Raw genomic sequence first — 27752 nt, forward strand, 5'->3', positions numbered from 1 at the left:
GCTGTGTCCGGCCGCCTCCTCCTCCCTCCGACCTGGTAAGTGGGGTTGCTTCCCCAGGGGTTGGGACTCTCCCGGAGGGCTGGGTGTGGCAGTGGGGTCGAGGCGCAGTCCCGAGGGCCCGCCCCAGGCCGCAGACTCGGGACAACAATATATAGTGTTAGTAAATGCTGTTTTCATTGTGCTGGAAGTTATTCTTACTAATGGAGAAATTGCCCTACCGTAGAGAGTATGCTTTATATCAGTATGCATTTGGTCATCAAAGCGGAGTGGTAACTTCTTGTACTTCATTCTTTCTAAGAACGACGACGGTCTACACCTGCTCCAAAAGAGGAGGAGAAAGTGAATGAAGAACAGTGGTCACTTAGGGAAGTAGTCTTTGTAGAAGATGTTAAGAATGTTCCTGTTGGCAAGGTTGGTATAAAACAGAACTGCTTTCAATCTTCTCACTGTTATGGTACCAGCCTCCCCCCCACCCCCACGAGAGTGCTGTTTTACAAACACAGCTGTAGTGGTTTAACTGCCTCCCAGTTAACTACTTTCATCAGTGCAAATGGGATTCTGTGCTGAGATATGGCCTGATCCCTTCCCTTTGTGCTTCCTTTGTGTTACCACAGCCCAGTATGTGCTCATAGAGCAATGAAGGCATTACATGATTGCTCCTGGGCTACATGCTGCCTCTGGCTGAGCTGATCTGTCTCAGGAGGGTTATCTCCTGAATTGCTTCTCTCTCCAGCATCTTCAGTTGGCCAGATGGAGACTTCACAGTATCAGCAGCTGTGGTTGGGATGGAGGTTGGCACATGTAAACTGTTGAATATTACAATGGTTCAAGAAGCTACAAATATGATTTATCAGACAGCCAGTTGGTTCTTAGCAGTGCTAAAGTTATTTAAGCATATGTTTGTTTTTGCCTGACTAGCCATCTTATTGATTTTTTTTTTTGCATCTGGATTGGGAATGAGGAGTAGTTAGCTTACACATTCTTCCCATATTATTAAAAAACCCGTATATTATACAGTCTAACACTTATAAGGTGCCATTTTTCCAAAACAACTTCTGTTGTGTGACTGTTACCAGTTGGCTTAACTGTAAGAAATGCCTTGGCTTTTTACATTCATCCCAGATCCTGAGTACTTGCTTTAGTTGTGTGAGGAAGTGGCTCACTGTTAAAAACAACTCCTGAGTAGAGATTGTTTAAGTGGCACAACTGAATATTTATTAATAACACTTATACCTTACCTTTCTGCCCTCAGAGCCACCTATGGGGCTAATAAATTTAAAACATAAATAACAAAAGAACATATTAAAAACCATTAAAACCAGACAAAGACACACCACTAAGACAGTTAACACCAAGTTAAAAAATATAGACAATACAATATAATTTTTTTGCTGTCAAGTCACAGCTGACTTATGGCGACCCCATAGGGTTTTCAGGGCAAGAGACGTTCAGAGGTGGTTTGCCATTGCCTGCCTCCACGTCATGACCCTGGTAGTCCTTGGAGGTCTCCCATCCAAATACAGGCCAGGGTCGACCCGGCTTAGCTTCTGAGATCTGACAAGATCAGGCTAGCTTGGATATACATACCTAAAAACAACAATTAAAACATGGGGCAGGAGGGAGGATCACTGAGGGAATGCCAGAGTAAACAAGAAAGTTTTCACCCACTGGTGGAAGATGGCAACAAAAGGGAACAAGTGAGACTCTGGGGAGAGAACTCCAGAGTTTGGTACCACAACTGAGAAGACCCTCTGAGTTGCCACCTGCCTAATCTCTGAAGGTGGAGGCACCTGAAGCAAGGCCTTGAGAAGTTCACTGCAGCGGTCAGGTAGGTTCATAAGGGAGTAGTTATTTAACGTAATGTGAAATGACATGATATGTACTTGGGACAGTTGTCATATTCTCTTATTTTCTAACAGCCAGAGCAGTTACTACATCATGTCATCAAGTCTTGATGTCTCTGGGTTTTTAAAATTCTAAGGGTATTCTTAAAGTCTGGCATCTGTGTGTATTTTTCATCTTTACCTTTGAGGTTTTAATTTATTCATATACATATAATATGATTGCTTATTTATGACCCTTGGCCAGATAAAACAAAATACATGGACTAAAATGGTCTTACAGATAAAGGTTTACAGTCCGAGTCTTAAATCACTTAAAAAAATTAAAAATAAAATAAAATAAATAACATCCAAGTTACATCTGCCATATGGGCTAAGAGACTACTCCATGGCAACGAATTTTCATTACATATAATATGTTTTCTTTATAGGTACTGAAAGTGGATGGTGCTTATGTTGCTGTAAAATTTCCAGGGACATCTACTAATGCAAACTGTACAAACAGCTCTGGCTCAGACCCTGATCCATCTTCTCTTCTTCAAGATTGCCGGTTGCTCAGAATAGACGAACTCCAGGTATATATGATAATCTCAAGACATGGCAGGTTTAAAATGTTAGTAAATCTTTGCCGAGGGCGCAGCTTAGAATATCATGTGTGATTCTTTTATCTGAAAAAAGGATGTCTGAGTTGGAAAAGGTACAAAATTTGATTGCTAAATGTTCAAGGGTTAGAACTTCTGTATAAAAGGAATCAGTGGGTTATAGATCAAATCAAGCCTGAACTGACCCTAGAAGCTAAAATGACTAAACTGAGGCTATCGTATTTTGGTCACATCATGAGATGACAAAAGTTACTGGAAAAGACAGTCATGCTAGGAAAAGTTGAGGGCAGCAGGAAAAGAGGAAGACCCAACAAGAGATGGACTGACTCAATAATGGAAGCCATAGCCCTCAATTTGCAAGATCTGAGCAAGGCTGTCAAAGATAGGACATTTTTGAGGACTTTCATTCATAGGGTCACTATGAGTCGGAAGCGACTTGACGACACTTAACACACACACATAAGAGAAAGTGTATTGAGGTTGTGGTTAGAAAGATGATGGCTAATAGGAGACACGATGAAGATCCTCAATAAAGTGAATGATGGTTAGAATAGAACTGTGATATTAAGCCTGGTACTTTTCATGAAACTGATTAGCAGAAGAAGTACGGGCAAAAGAGTATTTTACAGCCAACACAAAAATTAATCGTGCCAGGTTGTGGTGATGGCCACTTCTTCAGTGATATCAAAAGGATTAAACAAATTAATGAGGGATCTCTTGGATCTGTGGTTGTTAGCCATAAAAGCCAAATACCTCTAATTATTACAAACCTCTAATTATTAAATGCTTGGGGAGGGGGAGAGGAAAAGTCTATTGCCGCCTTGCTCCTCTTGGTAGACTGCCAGAGGATTAGACCAATTCACAGAACTGAAATCTGCTTTTGTTACCAGGTGGTAAAAACTGGTGGGACTCCAAAAGTTCCAGATTGTTTCCAGAGGACTCCTAAAAAGCTGTGTATTCCTGAGAAAACAGAAATTCTAGCAGTGAATGTAGATTCTAAAGGTAAGAGTGTCTTTCAACTTCTCAGCTCCTTTCTTTAGAATAGAAGATAAATTCTAATCCTATCAGCAAAAATGGGCAAACTCTGTAAACACTGTTTATTTCATTGAAAAATATTTCCTAAACATTAGTTATATATTCTGAGGGATTAAAATCTGTTGGTCTCTTTATACATTTGCAGGAGTGCATGCCGTCCTGAAGACTGGAAACTGGGTTAGATATTGCATCTTTGATCTTGCAACTGGAAAAGCAGAACAAGAAAATAATTTTCCCACTAGCAGTATTGCTTTCCTTGGGCAGAATGAGAAGAATGTTGCCATTTTCACTGCTGGGCAGGTCTGTTTTTTTATTTCATGCATTGTTATCTAAAATTACCAAGGGGGGCATTTAATGGTAATAAAGTAATCAAGTAAGGATATAGTGGAGTGTAGCATGATGCTGCGGAGTGGTGCAACTTCTCCTCGTGGACCAGCTAGCAGAACTAAAGGCAAGCAAAGCAGGCTGGAAAAGTGCCAGTAACCACAGTAGCCCTTGCAGGTGCCTATTAGCCTTAAAAATAGGCAAGCTAATCAGGAACAGTTTCTCTAGGCTTGGGAGTTTTCTCTCACTTGCCACTGTGGCTCAGTGGTAGCGCATCCGCTTGGCCCTGGTTCAATCCCCGGCAGCTCCAGTTAAAGAGACTAGGCAGGTAGGTGATGTGAAAGACCCCTGCCTGAGACTCTGGAGAGCACTGCCTGTCTGAGTAGACAATACTGACTTTGATGGGTCTGATTCAGTATAAGGCAGCTTCATGTGTTCATGTGTGTTCACCACTCCTCTCACTCTATTAAGACTGCATGTATGACCAAAGAGCCCAGTAGGTCCTCTGGGGAGGAGGCTGTAAACACCTGAGCTTCTCCCACAGGGCAGGTTTCCAACAATTGGGAAGGGGAATTCAGCGACTGTTGATTCTGAAATAGTTCCTCCCATGCCTGACTTCTGTTTCTCTGTACTTCATGAACTGGATGTTGCAGATGGTGGTACAACAGGTTTCCAATGTAGTACCACAGGCTATGGGGAACTAATTAAGGGCCCAACCCTTTGGTACCAAGCCAGGATCCAAATCCTTTTGTGCTATAGGGCTTAAAAGAAGCAGAAAGGGGAAGCCTCGCCTGGGGCAGATCTATGAAAAATAAGCATAGGTGATATTACAGATCATCTGTTCTAGCTTTATTGCCCTCTTTGAGAGGGGCCCATGTATCTCCCCCCCCCCCCGAGACAGTTCATGTTGTATCTTTATTTTGAAATACAAATGAATGACTCCTTTCCTAAAGAACTGTGTTGAAGAACAGCTTGAAGAGGATAGGGGAGATAAACTTCAAGAAATTTATTTTGCAGATACTATATCAGAAATGGATGTGTTATGCCGCAACCACATGCATGAGACCTGATGTAAATGAATAAAGTAATCCAAAAATTGATGTATTGTATCAAAATTTCCCTTTTATGTAGGAATCTCCAAGCATTCTGAGAGATGGAAATGGCACTATATATCCAATGGCAAAAGATTGTATGGGCGGAATAAGGGATCCTGATTGGCTGGATCTTCCTCCTATTAGCAGTCTGGGAATGGGAGTTCATTCCTTAACAAATCTTCCTGCTAATTCAACCATTAAAAAGAAAGCTGCTATCATCATAATGGCCGTTGAGGTAATTCGTATTATGACCTAATTAATTACTGTCGAAGGCTTTCACAGTCAGAGTTCATCGGTTCTTGTAGGTTATCCGGGTTGTGTGACCGTGGTCTTGGTATTTTCTTTCCTGACGTTTCCCCACAGCTGTGGCAGGCATCTTCAGAGGAGTAACATGACAGTGTTACTCCTCTGAAGATGCCTGCCACAGCTGTGGGTGAAACGTCAGGAAAGAAAATACCAAGACCACGGTCACACAACCCGGATAACCTACAAGAACCGATAGTTAATTACTATTGGGAAACATTATTCTCCTCTTTTTGATAATTCTCTTCCTTAAATTGTATTCTGCCTTTTAACAATTGGACCTCAATGGAACAGGTTCAGGTGGGCAAGTGGTATAATTTGTGCCTGATTACAAAGGTTTCCTGTTAGGATTATAATTGCTGGTGTCTGATTTGGTCCCAGTTATTCCTTTCTGATATGAAAACTAATGTTTTCTGTATTGGCCAAAGGTTTTATAGAAAGGATAGCAATGTACTAGACAATATGATCAGCACAATACTAAGCAGAATTCCATCCTTCTAAGTCCATTGACTTCAGTGGCGTTAGAAGGATGAAACTTTGTTTAGGATTGCATGGCATGTATGTTTGTTGTAGGATTGTTTGTGAACTTTCAGTAGGCTGGCCCTACACTTCCATTTTTAAATGGGCCACAGCTAAAATGCAGAGTGACAGGCGCAAAGCCTCCTATGCAAGCACACCTCTTCATTCATCCTTTCATTTTGCTTTTCTGGGACCGAAGGCACTTGGACACAGTGTTTTCTGGCATTCTGTTTTTGTTTTAAATAGTTATTTCCCACATAATTACAGGGTTGCTTAAAAAAAAAAAAAAAGCAGCAGCTAGATTCAGTAGCGCCTTAGAGACCAACAAGCTTTCCCGCTCTGAAGGAAGGTCATCTTGAGCTTTGGGTGTTTCTCGTCCCGTTGCTTGGAGAGGCAGGACTTAATTTTAAACTACTTCCTGTCTCGGGGCGAGGAACGCCCACACTTCCAGTTATTCTCCTGCCTTGCTGGAGAGAGGACGCTCCAGCCATAGCTGGAACTTAGATCTTAGGAGATTGGCTAGGTGAATTCTTCTATCCTCTTGTTTTACTCCAGTCAGAAGGTGGGAGAGGTATTGCAGAGAAGGAACTTGGGATGCAAAGGTACAGTGCACATAGCAATTAGCTTGATTAGAGCAGAGAATAAATGCTTGGGGGCAGAAAAATCAGCATTTGCCCCCAAGTATTTCGTCTCAAAAATCTTGTTGATCTCTAAGGTGCTACTGGACTCTAATCTAGCTGTTCTACTTCAGACCAACACAGTTACCCTCTGAAACTAGCTTTTTAAAAAAGTAATGGAGCATTGAGGTGTGTAAAATGCATTTTACTCCAGACAGCTGATCCTAGGCACTTAATAGTATGCCATAATAGAGAGTATGCCATACAGGTGATCTTGAACTGTATGGCTGGGGTAATATTTGCATGGTCCCAAGTTGATTTCTTGGTTGCTTATGGCTGAAGTCTCCCCGGTACAGTTTGTCCTATTTAAATTACTCGTTAAGTACTTTATGGCCATATTTTACTACTTCTTCATGCAGTTTGAAGCCATGAGCTTGAGCCAAAATACTCTGTAGCTTAGAACTAAGCTAACGCTCACTTGCTTTCATTCACTTTTATTTTTCCTGTGTACAGAAGCAGACTTTAATGCAGCACATTCTCCGGTGTGACTACGAGGCCTGCAGACAGTACTTGATGAACTTTGAGCAAGCGGTTGTCGTGGATCAGAATCACCAAGCTCTGCAGACATTCCTTGGCCACAGATGTGATGGAAACCGCAATATTCTGCACGCATGCGTATCCGTCTGCTTTCCAACCAGTAATAAAGAAACTAAAGAGGAAGAGGGTGAGTTCAAGAACGTGGTGGGAATATGTTTTGATTGGGAACTAGAAGTCCAGCTGGATGCGTTGTTCAGAACTTCTCATTCGTAAAACTCATCACCTGAAATAGAGGCCTGGATCCGGGTGTTTCTACACACAGCAGGACTCTTCCATCTATCTGCCTGTCAACTGCAGTCCTCCCCCTCTGTACATCCCTATTGAGGAGGGGTTAAAACATTAGGGCTGTTTAGTTTGGCAAGAAGGCAGTTAAGGGGAGACATGATAGAGGTCTGTAAAATTATGCATGGTTGGAGAGAGTAGACAGGAAGAAGCTTTTCTCCCTCATAGTATTAGAACATGGGGTCATCTGCTGAAGCTGGTAGATTCAGAACTGATAAAAGGAAGTATTTTTTCACACAACGTATAGTTAAATTGTGGAACTCCCTGCCCCAGGATGTAGTGATGGTTGCCAACTTGGAAGGCTTTAAGAGGGGAGTGGACATGTTCATGGAGGAGAGGGCTATTCATGGCTACTAGATAAAATGGATGCTAGTCACAATGCATACCTATTCTCTCCATGATCAGAGGTGCATGCCGAATATATTACGTGCTGTGGAACACAGGCAGGACGGTGCTGCTGCAGTTGTCTTGTTTGTGGGCTTCCTAGAGGCACTTGGTTGGCCACTGTGTGAACAGACAGCTGGACTTGATGGACCTTGGTCTGATCCAGCATGGCTTTTCTTATGTTCTTACCACTGCTTTTGTATGCTGTGGGACCTTTGATACACTTGATGTAGAATGAAAAACTGCAGCGGAAAGGGAAACAGCAACCACTGCACCACATGAGGCTGTGTTTAGATTCTGGCCACAGATCTCACCTCTAACATAGGAACAGAAAGTACAGAAACTATAGGGCAAAACAGGTACAGAATTGAAACGTTACAACTGTTGAACCGCCCACTTCCCCTCCCCATCAAGGAAGAACAAAATGGAGGATTCCTGCCCACAGATGGCCAGCACAATAACTTTAAAATGGTGATGCTTCATGAACTAGCAAAGGGTCTGAGATTTCTAAAAACCAAGAGTGTGTGCCGGCCAAACTGCTTGTAATATGAAAGTAATGTAGTACATATATATGGTTGCTTCAGCAAAACCCCATTTTGAATAGCAGAAAGCAAAAGAAATTTCCAAATCATGCTTTATGTAGTATTTATGAAGCTCTTAATATGGTATGCTGCAGATGAACAATTTATTTGAATGGTTAGAGACTTATTACCATATGTTGTAGTGCAGAAATTAAGCTAATCTTCTGGCCCAACTGGATGCAGAAAGTATTCGATTTTGCCTTCCTTTGCTTTGTATTAAAAGTGTCCTAACCTGATAAATGTTGCGATTGAATGATCCAACCTATTTTCTTTATTTGAATTTGAAATGTAAAGACTTTGAAGAAGCTTAACATTTAGTTGGGTGTTTGGGATATAAAAGAAATGGATGTCAGGTTTTTTCTTTATGCTTCAGAAGCAGAGCGCTCAGAAAGGAATACATTTGCTGAAAGATTATCTGCAGTTGAGGCCATTGCAAATGCTATTTCAGTGGTGTCAAGTAATGGACCGGGAAACCGTGCAGGATCTTCAAGCAGCAGAAGGTAAGCAAGTGATAATGGATTTCTCCTCTTTCTTATCCCTTCTGGTCTAGCACTTCTTATCCATGTGTTAAATTTATGCCCTTGGTGTCATCTGAAATCTTAGGCATTCAAGTCACACATAATGTACATACCTCTTAAAAGTGAGTGTGTATAAAAAAGTGTGGTTCTGATGGATGCCTAATTTCCTGGTTTGGAATACTTAGGATTCCTAGCATCGTAACTTTTGCAAAGGCGGGGTGACCGATTTGTTTGGTCCACTTGTAGGAGCTGGTTTTGGGGGGCAGTTGTGTTGGCGTGTCTGAAGAGATCCATGTTTGATGAAAGCTGATACCCCAAAAATCTTATTGGGCTCTAAGGTGCTGCTGGACTTGAATATAGTTGTAGGAGCTAAGGAACCCAAATGCTTTTCAGCCTGCCTTCATGTGTTACTTAAGTTGGTGTTGCTGGAGACTTCGTTGCCACCATAGTTTGGCGATACAGATATTCCCAGTGACATTTTGCCTCAAAGAGCCCATCTACCTCTGTAATATAATGAGGAGCTGAAAGCAGTGGAGTGACATGGGCATCTGCTAGGGCAGGGGTCGGCAAACCCATTAGTCAAAAGAGCCAAATATGAACAGTACAACGATTGAGATTTCTTTTGAGAGCCAAATTTCTTAAACTTAAACTATATAGGTAGGTACACTGTTTATTAACTTAATGAACTTTAATTAAAGTTTTAAGTCTTAATTAAACTATAGATACACTGAATAAAACTTGATATCATACTTAATAGTGATCTTATTTATTGATAAAAATTAAATTGTAAGTCCCTGCCATTTCCCCCTTCCCGTCTGGAGTCTTCGTCTGGAGGCCTGGTCTACCGCCATAAAAGCCTATTGGTAGACCTGGCCTCCGGTGGCCCATAGAAGCCAATTGGTAGACCTGTCCTCTGAAGGGGAACTTTTCCCCCTCCTCGGAATCCAGGTCTACCGCCAAGAAAGCCAGTGGGTAGACGTGGCCTCCCAATGGGACTCAGCCGGAGGCCAGGTCTACCAAAGGAAGCCCGCCCCGCCCAACAGCTGATAGGCGGGCCGGGGGGCAGGAACCGCCGAGGCGCCTGCCCAGCAATCGCGCGGCTAGAATGGAGGGGAGGCTTTAGCTTCCCAACCATTGAGGGCAAGGGAAAGGGGGACCTGGCCATTCTCCACGGCGGGGGTGGGGGGGAGAGACAGCGCGCCCGCTCGCCTGCTCTCTCGTGCTTGCTTGCTCTCTCCGCAGCCCGGCTGCCGGCGCGAGAGAGGGGCTCCGAACCAAGTTTGGAGAGCCGCACTCAACGGGACAAAGAGCCGCATGCGGCTCGGGAGCCACAGTTTGCAGACCCCTGTGCTAGGGCAGGGGTCGGCAAACTGCGGCTCGTGAGCCGCATGCGGCTCTTTGGCCCCTTGAATGCGGCTCGCGCAGTGGAGGAGGAGGCCCCCGGCTCGGCTCGCATCTCGGGCAAGAAGGTGCAGCTCCGCTCCGCGCCTTGCGCCAAGAAGCTCAAAAAGCTGGGCATCTACTCCGCCTGCAAGGTACCTGCCCGGGACTGGGGTGGGGTGCGGTGAAGGGGGGGGGAGAAAGGACGGAGCCCCCGCTGCTGCAGCTCCTGCAGCCTTTTAGGGCTCCATTGGCCCTCTATTCTCCGCCGCCTCCACTTCCTCCTCCTCCTCCTCCTTCCGCCAGTCTCCACCCCCCCACCAGCACCGAGGGGGTGGGGGCTCAAGGACACACCCTCGCTGCAGCAGTAGCGGCGCTCCGAGGCGCTCGCCAGCCGGCCCCGGCCTTCCCTCCCCGGCGGTAGCGAGGCTGCGCCTTCCGTGCCCGCCAAAGGCACCGGTGGCCACTCCCCCTCGCCTATGCGCCCAGGGCGAGCCGGTGCGGAGCCGCCCCCCTCACTCCAGGGAGGCCATTCCTCGAGCCCCGGCCACGGCGCAGCGTCTGGCCGGGAAACGGGGCGGAGGGAGGTCTGGGCGAGGGCGAGTGGGGCCGGCCCGGCACCAGCGGCTCTCCGCTGTGCCTGGGCGCTGTGCCTAGCAGGGGACGGGACGGGCTCGTCGGGGGCTGGTGGCGAAGCAGAGCTGGCGCTCCGGCGACACACGCAGCCCCACCGAGCCGGGGCCGGCCGCTGCTCTCATGGCTGCGCTGCTTGGGGAGGGGGAGGTGCTCCTTCCCTCTTGGCTCCGGTGCCAGAAGCGGCGGTGGCGGCATGCGGGAGTCGGGTGCAGGGGGGCGCGTGGGGCTCCTGGCCGCCAGGAAAGGCCACGCTGGGCTGCCTTTTGTGAGGATGTCTCCGTCTCTCCCCCCGCCCCCGCATTGTGCTCCTGGAAGTGCCGTTATGCATGCGAAATAGTCTCAGGGGCGGTGGGAGAGAGACAGAGGGGAGGGTGGTTGCTTCCCGCCTCTGCCCGGGGAGCGGGGGGTGGGGAGCTCAACGCGGCCGGGCTTCCTCTGGCGGGATTAGCACGTGTGAGTGTAGCTCCTGTTCGCTTGGGCACAAAGGTTGGGTGTGTGTGTGGATTGGGCCCCACTTTAAAGGGTGCATAAAGGAGGTGAATGGAAGGGAAGAATTGGTTTTTATACGCCTACTTTCTCTGCCACTTAAGGAAGAATCAAACCGGCTTACAATCGCCGTCCCTTCCCTGCAACAGACACCCTGTGAGGTAGGTGGGGCTGAGAGAGCTGTGACTTGCCCAAGGTCACCCAGCTGGCTCCGTGTGTAGGGGTAGGGAAACAAATCCAGTTCACCAGATCAGCCTCTGCTGCTCATGTGGAGGAGTGCTCCAAACCACTGCTCTTACCCACTACACCACCATGCTGGCTTCCCCTCACCTATTGCTTTTAAAGGAGGAGCAGGAAATTGAACCCAAGACTTTGTGCCTGCAGAGGAGATGCTCTACCCCTGAGCCACAGATCTACGTGTTCAGGGTCTCTGACCCTATATATAGCAGAGCACACAAAACAAGGACCTTCCTGGCTAGACTGGTAAAATTCTGACCAGTTGGCAACTCGGTGCAAATGGGATTTGTTAATTAGTCAGTTGCCAATAAGGCTCACAAGGACTTAGGCCCAGAAAATGTCCAGGAATATTAAATGAGAAAATAAGAAAAAGATGCCTTTGATCATGCACAAATTGCCTTTTCCACCCTGCTTAGTAAGCACAAGCGGTCCACTCATATCAGGAAGTAAAGACTGGAGAGTATAAATTTCAGGTGAACACAAGAAGAAGAGGAGTTGGTTTTTATATGCTGACTTTCTCTACCTTTTAAGGAAAACCAAACCAGCTTACAATCACCTTCCCTTCCTCTCCCCACAACAGATATCAAGTTTTATTCAGTGTACCTATAGTTTAAATAAGACTTAAAACGTTAATTAAAGTTTATTAAGTTAATAAACAGTGTACCTACCTATATAGTTTAAGATTAAGAAATTTGGCTCTCAAAAGAAATCTCAATCGTTGTACTGTTGATATTTGGCTCTTTTGACTAATGAGTTTGCCGACCACTGTGCTAGGGCATAGGTTGAGAGAAACTGTCAAATGATGAGGTTGAGCCCATTTTACAGCCTCTTCTATCATGAGTGACAATCGTGAAAGAGATTTATTTGCATCAGCTATGCTGCAGATCGTTTTTCTTGGTAGTGCAAGTCCTGTTTAGACCTGGTCCCTCTTGAGTCAGTGAAAGTTACTTGGCTGTGAGGTGTTTGTAGATAAGATCTATTCCATTTTATTTTCCCAATCTTGATTCCTTGGTAGTGAAAGCCTGTACCTGAAGTGTACTGGGCCTTCTCTGACTACCGTTGCTCCGAGGAGTTTCATTTGTTCTGACACATCCCCTTAGGGCTACCCAGTCAACTATTTGGGCCTTTGCAACTTTGGGCTTAATGGAGCTCACAAAGGGAGAATGGCCAGTTCTGTCTTCCAAAAAGGACGACTGGTCCGTGGCTCTTTGAAAGAAGTCATTGTGTCATGCTTCCTGAAGGAACTCATTGTGGATTCTTGTGTCCAGGTAATTTATAGGGGACTGTTTACCTGTTAAGGGAAAGGTGATGGTTCAAATACAGGTTCTGTTGAATTAATGAACTGTTGAGACCCATGGCTAGGAGTGGCCTAATTCTCTTGCTTGGAACAAGCTAATCAAGGGACAAACTGGGCCAGTTCTCTAGATGTGGTTTCCATTCTTCCTTTGTGTTGTGCCCAAGAGCACTACCATCAGCCTTACAGTGCATTCCTAAGGAGAGTGACTCCAGTCTAAGCTCGTTCATTTCAATGGGCTTAGACTGGAGTAACTCTCCTTAAGAATGCACTGTTAGAAGCTGCTTCCCATACCAGACTGTAGGGAAGAATCACAGCGCTCGCCCTCTCCCCCCTCTCTCCCTTCCCCCCTCTCTTTCTTGCTCTTTGAGGCTAAATTGCAGTTTCTTTGTATTTTATGATCTGCAGAAATACAGATTAGAAAGTTAATTTGGTTTTTAGCCATAACTGCTGTGTAAAATATGCTCTCTTGAAGAACGTGCAACATGAATTTTAGGATTTTCTCTTTTTTCTCTTAGTTTGAGGCTGAGAGAAATGATGAGAAGATCCTTGAGAGCAGCAGGTTTGGGCCGACATGAAGCTGGAGCTTCATCTAGCGATCACCAAGACCCAGTTTCTCCTCCAATAGCTCCTCCCAGCTGGGTTCCAGATCCTCCTGCGATGGACCCAGGTAAGATTATGTGGGCATGTAAAAATAGGCATACAAAGTTTATTTTTGGTGAACTTGTACATGTTGCGCTGTGCACGGGAAATTCACAGGCATTTATAAGAACCGTGCAAACCCAGTGGTGCCCTGTCCTGGATAGCCCAGGCTAGCCTGATGCCATCAATCTCTGAAGCCAGGCAGGGTTGGTCCTGGTAAATCTTTGGATGGAAGGCCACCCAAGTAGTCCAGGGTCGCTGCACAGAGGCAGGCAATGGCAAAACCATCTCTAAAGGCCTCTTGCCTTGAAAACCCCATGAGGGGTCGCCATAAGTCAGCTGTGATTTGACGGCAAAAAAAAATAGCACTGGTATTCACTCCGCAGCTTGCATAAACCAAAACAACAACATGGCTATGGTATGTCCTGTATGCCATCCCAAATACACACATACAATAATGGAAATATGAATAGTAAGTGTATAATTGTGATATTTGACATTTCCAGGTTACTTCTGAGAATGTAGGGTTCTCTCCCTCCAGTGCTGTTGAGTCTTAGCCAGCCCTTTTGTATCTGGAGTAAGCAGAAGGAATCCCTCTCTTGCTTTCTCCTCTGCATAAGGCACGCCAGCTCAGGCAAGAAAGTGAGATTACCAAGGTGCCCTTGCTAGAGCAAGCTGGTTGTAGAGAAAGGAGGGTGAAACCACCACCATCCCACTGTGACCAGCTTTTGCTGGGTGGCTGCCGCGGTGGTACATTTACTCTCTTGCCTCTGTGTACAGCTTGCTCTGCTCCTGGGTGGAGGTTGTTGGAGACGATGGGTCCTTTACTTCCATCCCTGGTGTGAAGTCTGCTGCTCAGGGAGGCTTGCAGCTTTCCACTCCCTGCGGCAGCGACTGTTTCAACCACAAGCCCCACTGGGTAATGGTTTTTCCCACTTTCCTGAAACATGGGGTGAGTGCCATATTGGGAACAGTGCTCAGAAGACCCACAAGTCACATGTGGCTGTTTATATGTGGCTCCCGGGTCGCTGAGTGAGTATCACTGCTAGAAAGTGTATTGCTGTCTGTAGTTGTAAACTGGCTACTAGAGGGGGAAACGGGGTGTTAAAATTTCTGATCAGAATAAGCAAAATTTGTTTGAGTTGCCACTTTCTATCTGCTGTGAATGTTAGTGATCCTCTAGTCTTGGGACATAATCTTTGTTATAAACACAGTTGTACATAGCTACTGTAGAGACTGTATTTCACCAAGGACTTTTTAAAAAATTGATATGCTTCCTGCTGTTCTTTTTATTAAAAGATGGGGACATTGATTTTATCCTGGCTCCTGCTGTGGGATCTCTGACTACAGCAACAACTGGCACTGGCCAAGGCCCAAGCACCTCCACCATCCCAGGTAACACCTGCTATTTTGTATGCAGGCAGTGAAAGCTTGCTTCCACTGAAAAAATTTGTATAACTTTTTTATAAAGAATATAAACAAAACACTTTAGAGGAGACAAAGGAAAAGGGAATCATATCCATGACCGCATTTACAGTTAAGACAATTACACCAATGGAAAAGAAAAAAAAGATTGGATCAAATTAGACAATCACAGAATGTTAGAATTACAAGGGATCAATTTGAGATTTGGTTGGCACGCTTACTTTTGGTATAACAAAGAAAGGGTACATAGAGACTTCAATCGGCATATAATAAGGTCCAATCTGTTAGATATATGGAAGAGATATAAGAGAGAGATGGAGTTGAAAACTCCTTTATGATTACGCCCTCTGGAGGCGATATCAAGACTGAAACCGAATATAAATAGTGAAATAAGATCATATAGAGAATATTTGGTTAAAGAAGAGGATCATTGGAAGTTAAAAGGAAGGGAAGAACTAGGTATCAATGACTGGTTTAAATATCGTCAACTTTGCGGACTATATTTGAAAGATAAACAAGCTAGATTTTCTAATAGAAGCTCTGAGTTAGAGAACATACTGGATAAGGGAAACAAAGGATCAATCTCTTAGATTGTACAAATACATTTTAGACTATAATCTAGAAGACAACAAAATAAAACCGGTAATGATTTCTTAGGCTAAAGACCTGGGAAGAAGTATAGATTTAGAGAGGTGGGAACAGCTTTGGATAAAAGAATTCAAATTTACAATTGCAGGTAGTATAAATGAAAATATGTACAAAATGTTCTATAGAAGTTATATAACACCTGTGATAGTAGCAAGAATAGATAAGTCAAAAGGAGGAGAATGCTGGAGATGTAAAGAACAAAGGGGTACATTCTTTCATGTTTGGTGGACATGCCAGATTGTACAAAAAAAGTAAGGGAGACAAACAAAATGCTGAATATGAAGGTGAAAAGGTCCCCAGAAATGTGTTTACTGGGACTATTCAAAGCAGAAACAAAACGAGAAGACAAAGAAATTTGTCAATATAGTTATGCAGCAGTGAGATTAACAATAGCTAAATCCTGGAAGGGAGATAAAGATTTATCTAAGACAGATTGGAGAGAAAAATTTATTGATTATATACAGATGGCCAAACTGACCAATGGGATACAAAGCAAAAGTAATAAAGATTTTGAAAATAAATGGAAATTGGCATTTGTATATATACAGAGAAAGACAAAGATAGAGTTCAAAATAGCAGCAAGGGGAGCATATTGACTAAAAGACAATACGGGTAAACAAGGATAGACGAAGAGAGCCAGAAAGTATATCATGGAAATCACATGGGGGTGAAGGAGGGGGAGACACATTGTATGTAAAAATAGTATGTATATATAATATAATATAAATAGTAATTTTTTGTGTGGGTTTTTTCCTATTTCTCCCTTGGCTTTATTTTGAATTGTTTGTTTGTTCGTTCTAGTTGTGTCTGTTGTTATCATTTTGTAAACACTTGGAATTTTTTTTTTTTTAAGACAATTACACCAATGGAAAAGAAAAAAAGTATAACAATGATAATATAATGAACAATATGTGATAAAGGATAATGCCAGTTATAAGCAATATATAATAAGATAATAAAGACCATTAAACAATAATTATCCTAAATTTTTTTATAACTTCGATGGTAGGTGCAACTTCCTAGCAGTGAAATTCTACATGCAATGAAACTCAGCCTTTCATAATGTAATCTTGTTTCTGTTGTAGTCAGGTTGTTTAACTACCCAGAAGCTGTAGATGGTTTCCAATAAGCGAGAGAGGTTTCACCAGAAAGGGTTTGGTTTTCACAGAATTTGTTTTTTTTAAATTGCAGGTCCTTCTACCGAACCCTCTGTAGTGGAATCAAAGGATCGGAAGGCAAATGCACACTTCATACTGAAATTGTTGTGTGACAGTGTTGTTTTGCAGCCTTATCTTCGGGAACTGCTGTCAGCCAAGTAAGAGTTTTCATCTGAAAATCGTGCAGTGCATTCACTATCTGAAGCATATGTAATGTGTCGTTTCTCCTTGGTCATCTCAAAGATTGGGATGAGGGGGTATTAAGTGAAATTAGGGATTTCATATAATGCAATCTAAAATGAGACATCCCCTGGAGAAAATGCATCAGCAGGATTTTTTTCTCACAATATATATATATATATATATATATATATATATATATATATATATATATATATATATTTTAAAGCATTTATATTCCAGCTTTCCTTTGTTGTTCAGGGCGGCTTCCAAAAAGCTAAAAACATTTCCAGTTAAAAAAAATGGCAAATTCCAAATCTCTCGCTTTTCTCCTCTTAAAAGACGACTGCCATTCAAACCCTCTCAAGTGCCCAGGCAAAGAGGGAGGCATTGGAACGCCTCCTGTAGATTTCCAAGGAGGGGAAGCCCTTCACCTCTTCAGAGGGAGCCCATTCCACAGAGCCGGAGCCACGATGGAAAAGACCAGGGTTCTGGTCGATGCTGGACAGGCCACCTTAAGTGGTGGGACAGCCATAAGATGGCTGCCTGAAGACCTTAGTTGGCACAAAGAAACATGGAAGGAGGCTGTCCTTCAAATAGATGGGTCCCAGGTTGTGAAGGGCTTTAAAGGGCTTCACCTTTTGTCATCTATGGTAACAGTGGAACAACAATTGTTGTGTCATGCAGGCGGTCTGGTTTTCATACACCGCGGCAAACTTGCATGTAGTTCCCAAGTAAAGAGCTGACTGACTTTAATAAGTCTTTTCCTTTTTTATCGTTCATTTGCATTAATACCCCCCCTCCTTTAGTGTTCATCAGTTTTATTAACCCTGAGGCTGAAGACCAGAATAATTCTAAGTTTGACTCTTTTGGTAAACTTATAAATTTTCTGTTTTCCCTTCACTGAAAATGACAGGGGTGTAAATGATTGTTTTTCCAGGGATGCAAGAGGCATGACTCCGTTTATGTCCGCTGTTAGTGGCAGAGCATATCCTGCTGCAATTACCATTTTGGAAACTGCACAAAAAGTTGCTAAAGGTATGTGAATGTTTCCTTTTGTTTAGCTGTACCTGCAAACAGTCCTCGCTTCCTCCAATCATGTAAATGTTTCAAAATATTGAATTAATAGGAAACTTAACACTGTCATTGCTGCCAATTCATAAGTTTTCTGGTTTATCTTTTTTCAGTTTTAAAGAGTATCAGTTTCTTTAGAGTTGTCTACAGTGATGTCTTCACTGCAAGTTCGTATAGTAGATAGCTACTGTGTTTCTCTCCTGTCTCCCTACAGTAATTTGGAGCAGCTTTAACTCTTTCAGTAAAGCAAAGGTCCAATGCTTTCTTTTCTATATCTAGGAAACATTTAGCGTAACAAAACTGATACAAGATGATCAAATTTTGGAGCTAACCTTGAGTGAGTTTTGCAGAGGTGACATGCTTTTTGAAGAATAGGCTTTGTTTTCCTCATGTTTGTCTTCAGAAAGTTTTCTGTATCTCGAACTCCAAGCTCTTCATACTGTTTTGAAACAAATGCCACGGCTGAACTGTTCACTTACCCTCTGTTTTTGTCTCTTTTCTTTTTAAAGCTGAGGCAACTTCAAGTGAAAAAGAGGAGGATGTATTTATGGGAATGGTTTGTCCCAATGGCACAAACCCAGATGACTCTCCTTTGTACGTTCTATGTTGCAACGATACCTGTAGCTTCACATGGACTGGTGCAGAACATATAAATCAGGTAAATGAGTCATCACTTCCAAGCAGTAGGTTTGCATCAGCAAGGCATCCTTTGTCAACACGTGTAGAAAATAGTTACATATGTGTAACTTCTGTCAAGTCGCAGCCAACTTATGGCGACCCCATAGGGCTGGAGATTTGAAACAGGTGGTTTGCCATTGCCTACTCTTCCTAGCATCCCTGGACTTCCTTGGTGGTTCCCCATCCAAATACTAGCCGGGGCTGACCCTGCTTAGCTTCCGAGATCTGACAAGATCAGGCTAGCCTGGCCATTCAGATCAAGGCAGTAAGTTACGTTGTGTTTAATGTAGATCATGATGTATCTGAAGAAGTGAGCTGTGGCTCACGAATGCTCATACCCTGCCAGAAATTTTGTTAGTCTTTAAGGTGCTACTGGACTCCTACTCTTTTCTACTGTGTTTAATGTCTTGCAAGTTCATCTTAAAATTCCCAAATCTAGTAATTTTCTAGTGCTGGTTTGCCCAGCCATTGCCTGCTGTTGTCCTCTGCAACATCAAACCAGCTTGTTTGTGACTGGCCTTGCTTTTGTTTTTTTTTTATATAAATTTTATTTGGTTTTATACTAGAAGTTTTCCATTACATTGAACAACATCTATAACAATATCAAATTTCAGTTCTAACTTAAAGTTGTTATAGTTCCATATCATATAATAAAAAAAGAAAAAAGAAAAATGGAAAAGTTTTTAGACTTCCCCTTCACCTCTATCTGCCTCTTAATAAAAAGTTCATCCCGTCGTAGGTAATCTAATCTTAATAAACTATCAATACCATATATAGAAAAAAAAACCATAGTCTGTTAGTAAATATACTTATACTTAATCATTATAAAAAAGATCAGAAATAATCCTCTGGATCAGATTAGAAAGTATTCTTCCATTCTTCCCATTTTTAACTCATATTCACAATAATGCATCCACGCCCCCCATTCCCCCAAAAACCGAACGTCATTTTCTTCGTTTAGAATGGCTGTGAGTTTTGCTATTTCTGCCACTTCAAACATTTTAACAATCCAGTCTTTTTTCTCAGGAGTTTCTAGCCCTTTCCATTTCGCTGCATAAAGCAGTCTCGCAGCTGTTGTGGCATAAATCAAAAAAGTTCTTTGTATTGCTAAGTCGTCTGGAATCATACTCAATAGCATCATTTCTGGTGTTTTGGGTATATTCTTTTGTAGTATTAGTCTCAATTCATTATAAATCATGTCCCAGAAGTCTTTGGCTTTGTCACAGGTCCACCACATGTGATAAAAGGAACCAATTTCTTTGTTACATTTCCAACAAGTAGGGGACATCGTTTTATAAATCTTTGCAATTTTCTTGGGTGTTAGATACCATCTATACATCATTTTATAAATGTTTTCTCGCACTGACTGTGCTTTTATTCCTTTTAGATCTTTGGACCATAATCTTTCCCATTTATTTAAAACAATATCATGTCCCACATTTTGAGCCCAATCGATCATAGTTGGTTTAATCGTATCCTGCTCACAATATATTGTTAAAAGGAGATTATACATTTTAGAAATCAGTTTTGTATTATTATCTAGTAAAATCCTTTGAAAAGAAGATTTTTCTTTAGAAAAACCTTTTTTAGCATCTTGTACAAAAACTGATTTGATTTGGTAGTATTGGAGCCATTGTAAATCATCCTTAAGAAGTTGAAAGTCTTTTAGTGAGCATTTCTTTCCTTCCCAATTAATTAGATCTTGATAAGTAATAAATTTGTCTGGTCTAAGTGGGCGCAAAGTTAGCATTTCTTGAGGCGATATCCACATCGGTGTTTCTGGTTCCAAAATGTGTTTATATCTCATCCAGATACGAAGTAAAGAGGACCTGATTATATGATTACGAAATGTTGCTTGTAATTTAATTTTATCATACCACAAATAGCCATGCCATCCACTTAAATTATTATAACCTTCCAAGTCTAACAAACGTATATTTGACAAGTTCATCCAGTCTTTTAGCCATACTAAAGCTGCCGCTTCAGCATAGAGTTGAAAATTAGGCAGTGCTAAACCTCCTCTAGTTTTTAGATCCACCAAGTATTTATAAGCAGTCTTTGGTTTTTTCCCTTGCCAGATGAAGTTTGAAATGTCTTTCCTCCAAGTTTCAAAATATTTAGTTTGTGATATTATTGGTAAATTTTGGAATAAGAAGAGCATCCTCGGTAAGACATTCATTTGGATCGTTGAAATACGTCCCATTAGTGACAATTTTTTGTTTGACCATATAATCATATCAGTTTTAATCTTACCCCATAACTTGAGGTAATTGTTGGTTATCAGATCTTTATTCTTTGCAGTAATCCAAATTCCCAGGTATTTAATTTTGTTAGCTTTCTCCCAGCCAGTATATGATATAAATTCCTGTTGCTGTGTTTCCGATAAATTTTTAAATATTATCTTTGTTTTTTCTTGATTCACTTTAAAGCCTGATAGTTTTCCAAAATCGTCCAAAGTCTCCTGAAGTATATTCATTGACTGTGTTGGATTTTCCAAAATTAGCAGTAGGTCATCCGCGAATGCTCTCAACTTAAATTCATGTTTTTTAATTCTTAACCCGCGGATGTCCTCCATACTTCTTAGTTTCACACATAGCGGTTCCAACACCAACAAAAATAAAAGTGGAGACAAGGGACATCCCTGTCTAGTCCCTTTCGTGATTTGGCAATTATCTGACATTGATTCATTAACCAAAATTTTAGCTTGTTGGGAGGTATAAATAGCCGATATACCTTTCTGAAAACGATCTCCAAAATTCAATTTATTCAAAATCCGTTTCAAAAAGTTCCAAGAGACCATATCAAAGGCTTTTTCTGCATCCAAAAATACAAAAGCCGCAGTTTGTTGAATATTCTGGTCATAATATTCCAGTGAGTCTAGTAAAATTCTTACATTGTCTTTTATTTGCCTTCCTGGTATAAAAGTGACTGGCCTTGCTTTTGTAGCCTATTAACATCTAATAACTGCCTAAGGTCACAGAATCAGCTTTGCTGACAGATGGCCATCTAGCCTCTGCTTAAAAATCTCCAGGGAAGGAGTACTTACCACCTCCCGAGGAAGCCTGTTCCACTGAGGAACCATTGTAACTGTTAGAAAAAGGAAAAGAATGCAAGCTGCTGGATCTATACCAAGCATTTTGCACACTTCATTTTTCTAAAGCATCGAACTTTTGTCTCCTTAGGACATATTTGAATGCCGAACATGTGGCTTACTGGAATCCCTGTGCTGTTGCACTGAGTGTGCGAGGGTGTGTCATAAAGGCCATGATTGCAAGTACGTATGTGTGTGTTTAGTCCTAAAATTCCGACGTTTAATCATTGGCTTTGGTGTCCTCACTGGTGGCTCAGTGTCATTGTGATTCAGAATACTGTAGAACTTGATTTCTCTATAGTCCTCTGGTAAGCTTAAGTTGTTTAAGTGCATGGACAGATGGCAATTTCAACTTTCCCATATGAACCAACTTGTATGCTAGCTCATTATCCTATGTGTTGATGAAGAAACAGGTGATGCATAGATGAATCCTCTCTTTTTTCAGGCTTAAACGCACATCCCCAACAGCATACTGTGACTGCTGGGAGAAATGCAAATGCAAAACATTAATTGCAGGACAAAAATCTGCTCGTCTTGATCTGCTCTTCCGGCTGCTCAGTACCACAAACCTTGTCACCATGCCAAATAGCAGGCAAGTGTGTGTGTGTGTGTGTGTGTGTAAATCATCACCCTTTTTGGAGGAGCCCATGAAGTTCCTGTCTCATATTTGTTCTTGCGTTACAGGGGAGAGCATCTTCTGTTGTTCTTAGTGCAGACAGTTGCACGGCAGACGGTAGAACATTGTCAGTATCGGCCACCGAGAATCAGGGAAGATCGTAATCGTAAAACTGCAAATCCTGAAGGTGGGATACTCTCTTGTGTGTGTATGTTAAGTGCCGTCAAGTCACTTCCAACTCATGGCGACCCTATGAATCAAAGTCTTCCAAAATGTCCTATCTTTGACAGCCTTGCTCAGATCTTGCAAATTGAGGGCTGTGGCTTCCTTTATTGAGTCAACCCATCTCTTGTTGGGTCTTCCTCTTTTCCTACTGCCCTCAACTTTTCCTAGCATGACGGTCTTTTCCAGTGACTCTTGTCTTCTCATGATGTGACCAAAATACAATAGCCTCAGTTTAGTCATTTTAGCTTCTAGGGTCAGTTCAGGCTTGATTTGATCTATAACCTACTGATTTTTTGGGGGGCAGTCCACGGTATCTGTAACACTCTCCTCCAACACCACATTTCAAAGGAATCTGCTTTCTTCCTATCAGCTTTTTTCTTGTCCAGCTTTCACACCCATACATAGTAATAGGGAGTATGATGGCATGAATTAACTTAACCTTGGTGGCCAGTGACACATCCTTACACTGGGATACTCTTAGTTAGCAAGATTTTCTGAGTCACAAAACTTTCTCTTACAATGCCAGTCTCTCTACAGCAGCTAACATTCACATATTGCTTTTCTTTTCTTTTTTTGCACTTTAGATTCAGATATGCCTGATCATGATTTGGAACCTCCGCGGTTTGCACAGCTTGCCTTGGAACGTGTGTTACAAGATTGGAATGCGCTGAAATCGATGATCATGTTTGGCTCACAGGAGAATAAAGACCCGTGTGTATTCACTAGTTTTTTTTATTACACTTCTGAAAATGACTTTATCATAGATCTTAAAACTTACGTTAAATTTCTTCTTGCCCATTTCCCTTTGCTTTTTTCCAAGTCTTAGTGCAAGCAGTAGGATTGGACATCTTTTGCCTGAAGAACAAGTCTATCTCAATCAGCAAAGTGGTACTATTCGGCTGGACTGTTTTACACACTGCCTTATTGTGAAATGTACAGCGGACATTTTGGTAATGCACATTTGTGTTAATACAGTGCCAAAGAAGTAATTCAGTCAGTAGTGATTTGCTTAGTCAGTAATACTTAAGCTTCTTTGCAGATTAATTTTTGTTTTATCTTTCTGTGAACAACTTCAATTAAAGAATTATTCATTAGCACATAAATGATTCAATAAATTGTCTCTACAGCTTTTAGATACTTTGCTGGGGACTCTTGTAAAAGAATTGCAGAACAAATACACTCCAGGTCGCAGAGAAGAAGCTATTTCTGTTACAATGAGGTTTCTGCGGTCTGTGGCAAGGGTTTTTGTCATCCTTAGTGTGGAAATGGCTTCCTCAAAGAAGAAGAAGTAAGTTTACTTTTAATCTAAATTAGAGATTTATGGGGTGGGGTAAGAACATTAAATAGCATATGCCTATTGGAAACACAGTCTTCTGGAGATTGGCTTCCATCAACTCGCATGAACGATGCATCCTGATGAATGCATCCAGAGAAAATAGTTTTGGTTCTGTGACTGTATGACATAATGGAAGAGCTGTCCTGATGTGTATTTTCTAAACCTCCTTTTCGAATAGGTTACCTGTTCACCCACGTGTTTCCTTTCCCTGCCTCTATTCCAGCAACTTCATTCCACAGCCAATTGGAAAATGTAAGCGCGTGTTCCAGGCTTTGCTACCTTATGCTGTGGAGGAATTGTGTAATGTAGCAGAATCCCTCATAATTCCAGTCAGAATGGGTATTGCACGTCCTACAGCACCTTTTACATTGGCAAGCACTAGCATAGATGCCATGCAAGGCAGCGAAGAACTGTTCTCGGTAGAACCGTTGCCTCCTCGGCCATCGTCTGACCAGTCCAGCAAGTAAGGGTCATTTTTATTATTGCATTTCCCCCCTCAAGATTTTATAATCAATTTTAAAGGATATCGTTTTCACTTGGTTGCAGATAGATTTGCCCTCTAAGTAAGTTGTAGCTAGAAAACTAAACAGCCAAAGAAGGGTGGTGTTATAATAGAGAAGTAACCAAAAGAGATCAAATTGCATTTTTATCCTGCCCTTCTTTCAAGTAGCTCAGGTTCATTTTGTTCTGTTAGGAGATTTATAGTCTGCCCTTTTACTGTCAGGTCCTCAAGGCTGTTCACAACAAGGTTCTATGACCTTAGACAGATCATGAGATAGAGGGCATCTTGGCCATCTTCTGAGCATGGAGTAGTGGTTACTGGGCATGGAGTAGGGGTCACTGGGGTGTGTGGGGGCGGTAGTTGTAAATTTCCTGCATTGGGCAGGGGGTTGAATAGATGACCCTGGTGGTCCCTTCCAGCTCTATGATTCTACGGTGAAACACCCACAATTTACATTGTGGGATGAATACAGAATAACATGAAACCATCTAAAAAGCATGCGGGAGTGAATCTCAATAAGTTCCATCTCAATGTCAGTCTGGCTCAGCTTTCCAGAAAAGAAAAGGTCTTTGGTTTAATCTAGAAGATGTGGTGGATGAGTAGTGATCTTGCCTCCAGTGGAGGAGAGACCCACCATCCCAGGTGAGGTGGCTGTAAAGGTCCTCCCTCTGGCAGGTGCCAGCCAACCCAGCCTCACTAAGGCAGGTTCCCCCAGGAAGGCAGCAGCATGCATGCAACTCTTATTGGAATACTTTCTCCTGACTCAGTTTCCACTCACAAAAACCATGTGAGGTAGGTTTAGGCTAAGAGTGACTGGCCCAAGGTCACCCAGTGAATATTGGATTGGAACACAGATTTTTCTCCAGCCCTGTAAACATTATACTGTACCGTTCTGGCTCACAGAAGCTTTTTCTGGCTCATATTAAGCTTTTTCATTGCATCGCTGTGGTTAGTTCAGAATATGTGGTTTCTCACATATTTTCAGGAGGACAATGTACTTAGAATTCTCAGAGGAGTCTGAAGATCAGGCTGTGATGGGGATGGTGTGGTGGAAGTTGGACTCAAACGATGAGAAGGCCTTTTGTTCTCCTAGTTTCAGAACTGGAGGCAATGCAGATAATCTGAGATCTATAAAACCTACTCTTTTAATCGAACATGGTAGTTTTGGAGAAGCTATTATTTAAGTATTCAATTGAGCAGACTTCTTTCTGTCAGGTTGAGTCAGCCGAGCCATCGTGTGTAAAAAGAACAAACATATAGTGTGTTAATATTATATTTTACAATAACCTTGTGTTTTTTTTTAAAAAGCCTTCTCTTTGTCTTTTAGTTCCAGTCAGTCTCAGTCTTCCTATATTATTAGAAATCCGCAGCAAAGACGGATCAGTCAGTCTCAGCCAGTTCGTGGCAGGGATGAAGAACAAGACGACATCGTGTCAGCAGATGTGGAAGAGGTAGTTGTGTTGATTTTCATTGGGGGACTTTGCATTTTAAGTAAATATCAGTACCAGAGGAGACAAGGTTGTCCTGGTACCAGGTTGGCCTGAGAAGTTGCAGCCCTTGTGCAGTAAACGCAAACATGGCTGTGAGGGTATGTAAATGAGCCCTCGTATGCATCCTCAGTGTTCTGTAATGACAGAACTGAAACCATATGTTGTGGTGCCTTATGGGACAGTTGATTTACTGTCTGAGCTTTTTCAGGTGGCAGCCATAGACTCTGCTCTGCTACGTGGAGTTAGGCCCCCTCTTTGGGATCAGGATTGTAATTGTAAGCTGTTTGAACAAAATAGTGTAAGTTTGAAATATAGAGGTTTTTTGTGTGTGTTCAAAATTGGTGTTTATGAACTGTCTGTAGTGATTCTGAAACACTGCTTGGCAACTTGGCAACATGAAATCAACAGATGAATTTGTGTTGAGATGGCAGCCTTTCTGTGATTATTATTTAAATGATAAATAAATTAGTTAATAAGGTTGAATGAAATTTATAAGAGAATTTTTAGAGGTATATAAGATGCACTTATGTTTAAGACACTTAATAGGAGATATTAGATTCCTATAAGTTTGGTCGATGCAGAAACTTAATGGGTGAAATGTATTTCTGTTCATCTTAGAGAATCTTGAGATGAAGTAATGCTTTGAATAATATAATGTTTGAGAACATGTTTGAGAACATGTTTCCTTTTTTACCTTTTAAATTCAAACTACGTAGAAGCTCAGAGGATGATGGATCTTTTACCTTATCCCCCCCCTTCCCTTTTTTCCCTTTCTGTACCCCTTTTTTATAAAATATTTTTTTTAAAAAAATAAAACCCCGCTTGGCATTTAAAACCCCTCTATCCATTCCAGGTTGAAGTGGTCGAGGGGGTGGCTGGGGAAGAAGACCACCACGATGAACAGGAAGAACACGGAGAAGAAAATGCTGAAGCAGAAGGGCAGCACGATGAGCACGATGAAGATGGTATACATTATTTTTAAAATGCTTAGACTTTCCCCTTACACCAGGGGCTGTACTCTCCAACCGCCCCCATCTCCCTATACAAGAGCCAGGGCTGTCTTTCGTGTAATATTCATGCAAACAACAGAAGCAGTATTCGTGCAAACAACAACTTTTCTCCCTCTCTCATAATACCAGAACGCGTGGGTCATCTGCTGAAGCTGGAGGGTGAGAGATTCAAAACAGATAAAAGGAAGTCTTTCTTCACACAACACATAGTTAAATTGTGGAACTCCCTGCCCCAGGATGTGGAAGGCTTTAAGAGGGGGGTGGACATGTTCATGAAGGATAGGGCTATTCATGGCTACTAGTCAAAATGAATACTAGTCATGATGCATACCTATTCTCTGCAGTCACAGAGGAGCATGCCTGATATATTGGGTGCTGTGGAATGCAGGCAGGATGTTGCTGCAGTCGTCATGTTTGTGGGCTTCCTAGAGGCACCTGGTTGGCCACTGTGTGAACAGACTGCTGGACTTGATGGGCCTTTGTCTTATCCAGCATAATTTTTCTTATGTTCTTAACACTTGAGGTGATCAAAAGTAGGAAACCGATGTATTGCCTACTGCTGCTGCAGAAACCCAAAAGGGAGGGATTAAAATGGAAGATTTAGCTATATGGAGTACCTGAACTTTCCATGAGACAGTGATAGAAATACAGTTAACATCCTTTCATTAATTGAATTTGCTTCCTATTAATTAGGAAGTGACATGGAATTGGACCTCCTGGCAGCAGCCGAAACTGAGAGCGACAGCGAGAGCAACCACAGCAACCAGGACAATGCTAGCGGGCGCAGAAGTGTGGTCACTGCGGCTACGGCAGGCTCAGAAGCAGGTGATACCTTAGGTTTAAGTTTTGTTGTCTAAGATTTTGATATGGCTATTTTGCAGTGCATTAAGAGCAGTCTCTGATGGCTTAGCAGGTGGATGCCAAAAGGGCTGCATCAGCAGTTGACAG

At 42.3% G+C, this 27752-nt stretch overlaps 1 protein-coding gene across 2 annotated transcripts in view; it reads left to right on the forward strand.

Annotated features, from left to right (window-relative positions):
• The window catches only part of UBR5 (ubiquitin protein ligase E3 component n-recognin 5), a 90885-nt gene that overhangs the window by 39006 nt on the left and 24127 nt on the right, over positions 1-27752 (forward strand). For both annotated transcript variants that reach the window (XM_056854609.1, XM_056854610.1), the window contains exons 16-37: positions 299-411; positions 2273-2416; positions 3334-3445; positions 3624-3778; positions 4934-5131; positions 6849-7059; positions 8553-8679; positions 13249-13400; positions 14672-14767; positions 16637-16760; positions 17723-17820; positions 18366-18514; positions 21717-21808; positions 22071-22217; positions 22310-22428; positions 23051-23177; positions 23287-23416; positions 23594-23754; positions 24026-24265; positions 25632-25755; positions 26648-26759; positions 27498-27629. In XM_056854609.1, the coding sequence (XP_056710587.1) occupies positions 299-411; positions 2273-2416; positions 3334-3445; positions 3624-3778; positions 4934-5131; positions 6849-7059; positions 8553-8679; positions 13249-13400; positions 14672-14767; positions 16637-16760; positions 17723-17820; positions 18366-18514; positions 21717-21808; positions 22071-22217; positions 22310-22428; positions 23051-23177; positions 23287-23416; positions 23594-23754; positions 24026-24265; positions 25632-25755; positions 26648-26759; positions 27498-27629 (3063 nt within the window). The remainder of the gene's footprint in view (positions 1-298; positions 412-2272; positions 2417-3333; positions 3446-3623; positions 3779-4933; positions 5132-6848; positions 7060-8552; positions 8680-13248; positions 13401-14671; positions 14768-16636; positions 16761-17722; positions 17821-18365; positions 18515-21716; positions 21809-22070; positions 22218-22309; positions 22429-23050; positions 23178-23286; positions 23417-23593; positions 23755-24025; positions 24266-25631; positions 25756-26647; positions 26760-27497; positions 27630-27752) is intronic.

This window comes from Euleptes europaea, chromosome 8 (genome assembly GCF_029931775.1).
Source record: "Euleptes europaea isolate rEulEur1 chromosome 8, rEulEur1.hap1, whole genome shotgun sequence".
Classification (NCBI taxonomy): Eukaryota; Metazoa; Chordata; class Lepidosauria; order Squamata; family Sphaerodactylidae; genus Euleptes; species Euleptes europaea.